Source organism: Echinops telfairi, unplaced genomic scaffold, assembly GCF_000313985.2.
Source record: "Echinops telfairi isolate 266 unplaced genomic scaffold, ASM31398v2 ScPeMD7_1;HRSCAF=3_0, whole genome shotgun sequence".
In the NCBI taxonomy this organism is placed as follows: domain Eukaryota; kingdom Metazoa; phylum Chordata; class Mammalia; order Afrosoricida; family Tenrecidae; genus Echinops; species Echinops telfairi.
The window spans coordinates 73113647-73116767 of NW_022103896.1; the positions used below are offsets into that span (position 1 = coordinate 73113647).

Genomic DNA, 3121 nt, shown 5'->3' on the forward strand with positions numbered 1-3121 from the left:
AGTCTATGATCTGCACAATCAAATGCCTTCACATAGTCATAAAACACAAGTAAACTGCTTTCTGGTATTCTCTGCTTTCAGACAAGATCCATCTGCCATCAGCAATGATATCCTTCCTTCCAAGCCCTATTCTGATTCTAACTTGAGTTTCTGGGGGCTCCATGTCGATGTACTGCTGCATTGACATTGTCGAATGATCTTCAGCAAAATTGTACTTGCTTGTCAATGATTTTGTTTGGAATGGGTACAAATAGGGATCTCTTCCGCTCGTTTGGCCAGGTGGCTATCTTCCAGATTTCTTGGCATAGACAAGTGCATGCTTTCAATGCTTCCTTCATCAACTTGCTGAAACTGTTCCATTTGTCTTCTATCAATTCTTGGAGACTTGGGGTTTTTTGTTAATGTCTTCAGTGTAGCTTGCACTTCTTTCAGGACCATTAGGTCCTGATTACGTGCCTCCTGGTGAAATGGGTGGTTGTACACCAGCTCTTTTTGGTACTGTGAGTCCCTTCTTTTTTTATTAAATACTTTTATTGGGGGCTCTTACAGCTCTTATCACAATACATTGTGTCAAGCACAATACATTGTGACACAATACATTGTGACACATCCATTGTGTCAAGCACATTTGTACATGTTGCCATCATCATTTTCAAAGCATTTTTCTTTCTACTTGAGCTCTTGATATGAGCTCATTTTTTACCCTCCCTTCCCTACCCTCCCTCCCTCATGAACCCTTGATAAATTATAAATTATTATTTTCATATCTTACATTGTCCGCTATCTCCCTTTACCCACTTTTCTGTTGTTCGTCCCCCTGGGAGGGGGGTTATATGTCGATCCTTGTGATCGATTCCCCCATTTTCCCCCCACCTTACCCTTATCCTCCTGGTATCTCTAGTCTCATTATTGGTTCTGAGGGGTGTATCTGTCCTGGATTCCCTGTGTTGCAGGCTCTTATCTGCAGCAGTGTGCATGTTCTGGTCTAGTCAGACTTTTAAGGTAGAATTGAGGTCATGATAGTGGGGAGAAGGAAGCATTCAAGAACTAGAGGAAAGTTGTATGTTTCATCGGTGCTATACTACACACGGACTGGCTCGTCTCTTCCTTGTGACCCCTTTGTAGCGGGATGTCCAATTGTCTACAGATGGGTTTTGGGCCTCCACAGCGCGTGCCCCCCCCCCCCATTCACATTGTTGTGTCTGCCCATCTTCTTTTGATGTTTCCTGCATCATTCCATAATTTGCCCGTAGAATCTTTCAATAGTGCTGTAGAGACAAATTAGTAATTTTAATAAAGGCCAAATAACACTGTGGTACACACCAAGCACTGTGCTGAGTACTTCACATAAACCCTTTCATTGCTTACAGACAAGGTAAAGTAGCAGGTCAGTGGAAAAGATGACCTTGAATGAGGGGCTGACACAGTGGCCGAAGCAATAGGTTCCAACGTAACAGTCGTGAGGATGATGCCGGACCGGACAGTCTTCCATCCTGCTGTCCATGGAGGGTCAGGGGCGACTTGACAGCACCTGAGAACACCAACAGCAAACAAGGAAAGTGGGGTGAAGGCCGTACGTGATTGACCCAAGGCCTGTGTAGGCAGGTCACTGTCCGAGCCCTCATTCTTAATCCTCAGGCCCAGAGTTTGGCCCTGAGAACAGTTAGACACAACCATCCATCCAGAGTCAGTATCAGAGATTTAGTCAGTATCAGAGAAAAAGTCTTTGGAAAGTGGTCATGTAAATCCCTCCTTTCTACATCAATGGCATATTTAAAAAGTATCTCAAACCTTTCCTCTCATCCAAGGGGAAATCCTTTTCAGAACCGTACCATGTGTATCATCCCTAACCCTCTGCAGGAACTCTGTTCTTTACTGCTTTAATCTTCCTTCCTACCATCTACAGTTTGTCTCTTCTCCTATCACTGGAGATTCGACAGTATTCATGGTCTTCAAACAGAAAATGGCTTTGGAAACTGTACTGCATATAAGGAAGTTGATTACACCTTGCTTTCTTCTTCTTTTGTAGCCACCATTACTTTAAATACTGCAAAATCTCAGCATTGGCCCTCCTGAAAATGGTGATGCACGCCAGGTCAGGGGGCAACTTGGAAGTGATGGGCTTGATGCTTGGAAAGGTGGACGGCGAGACAATGATCATCATGGACAGTTTCGCTTTGCCAGTGGAGGGCACGGAAACCCGGGTCAATGCGCAGGCTGCTGCCTACGAGTACATGGCCGCATACATCGAGAACGCCAAACAGGTAATAATACCCTGTCCCTCCATGTTTAGTCCCTGCAAATTAAGTCTCAAGGTGCTTCCTCAGTTTCTAGACTTTAAACAATCCTCTTTATATTACAATTAAACTTTAAGACGTTCTTCTTAGTGATTTATATGTAAACTCTCTATAATATCGAAAGCCTGGTAAGATTTATGGCATGGACTGTTATTTTGGGCCAAAGCCCTTGTGGTGTAGTGGTAATGTGTTGGGCCGCCAACTGCAAAGTCAGCAGTTTGAAACCACCACATGCTCGGCGGGAGAAAGGGGAGGCTTTCTACTCGCATAAAGGGTCTCTGAAACCCCCCGGGCAATTCTACCCTGTCCTGTAGAGTGACTTTAAGTCAGAATCAGCTTGGTGACAGTTGAGTTTGGTTGGTTTGAGTATTATTTTGGGTGTTTGCATTTTTTTCTAATGGCTATTAATAAAAATTCCTAGTATGCATTTTTTCTTAATAAATTACTAGATGTGCATTTAAAATCAAAAGTCTGAAACAATGTAAATGTTCTGTATAAAATGGATTGAATATTATGATACATTCATACAATGAACTGATTAAAACACCTACTGCCACCGGGTTGATTCTGACTAATAGCAACTTACATATTGGACAGGGTAGAGCTACTGCCAGAGTTTCCAGAAGTATAAATCTTTCCAGGAGCAGACAGCCTCCTTCTGCTCCCTCGGAGCAGCTGGTGGTTTTGAACTGTTGACGTTGTGGTCAGCAGCCCTAAGCATAACCACTCTACCACCAGGGCTCCTAATGGATGGCTAGGTAGCCTTTAAATAAAGCAAAATAAATAAATAAAAGTAGCTATTTACATTGAAAAGATTCCAGAAT

At 43.1% G+C, this 3121-nt stretch overlaps 1 protein-coding gene across 1 annotated transcript in view; it reads left to right on the top strand.

Annotated features, from left to right (window-relative positions):
* The window catches only part of COPS5 (COP9 signalosome subunit 5), a 24633-nt gene that overhangs the window by 5769 nt on the left and 15743 nt on the right, over window positions 1-3121 (top strand). Inside the window, exon 2 of the mRNA XM_004697531.2 lies at window positions 2030-2264. Coding sequence (XP_004697588.2) covers window positions 2030-2264 — 235 coding nt within the window. The remainder of the gene's footprint in view (window positions 1-2029; window positions 2265-3121) is intronic.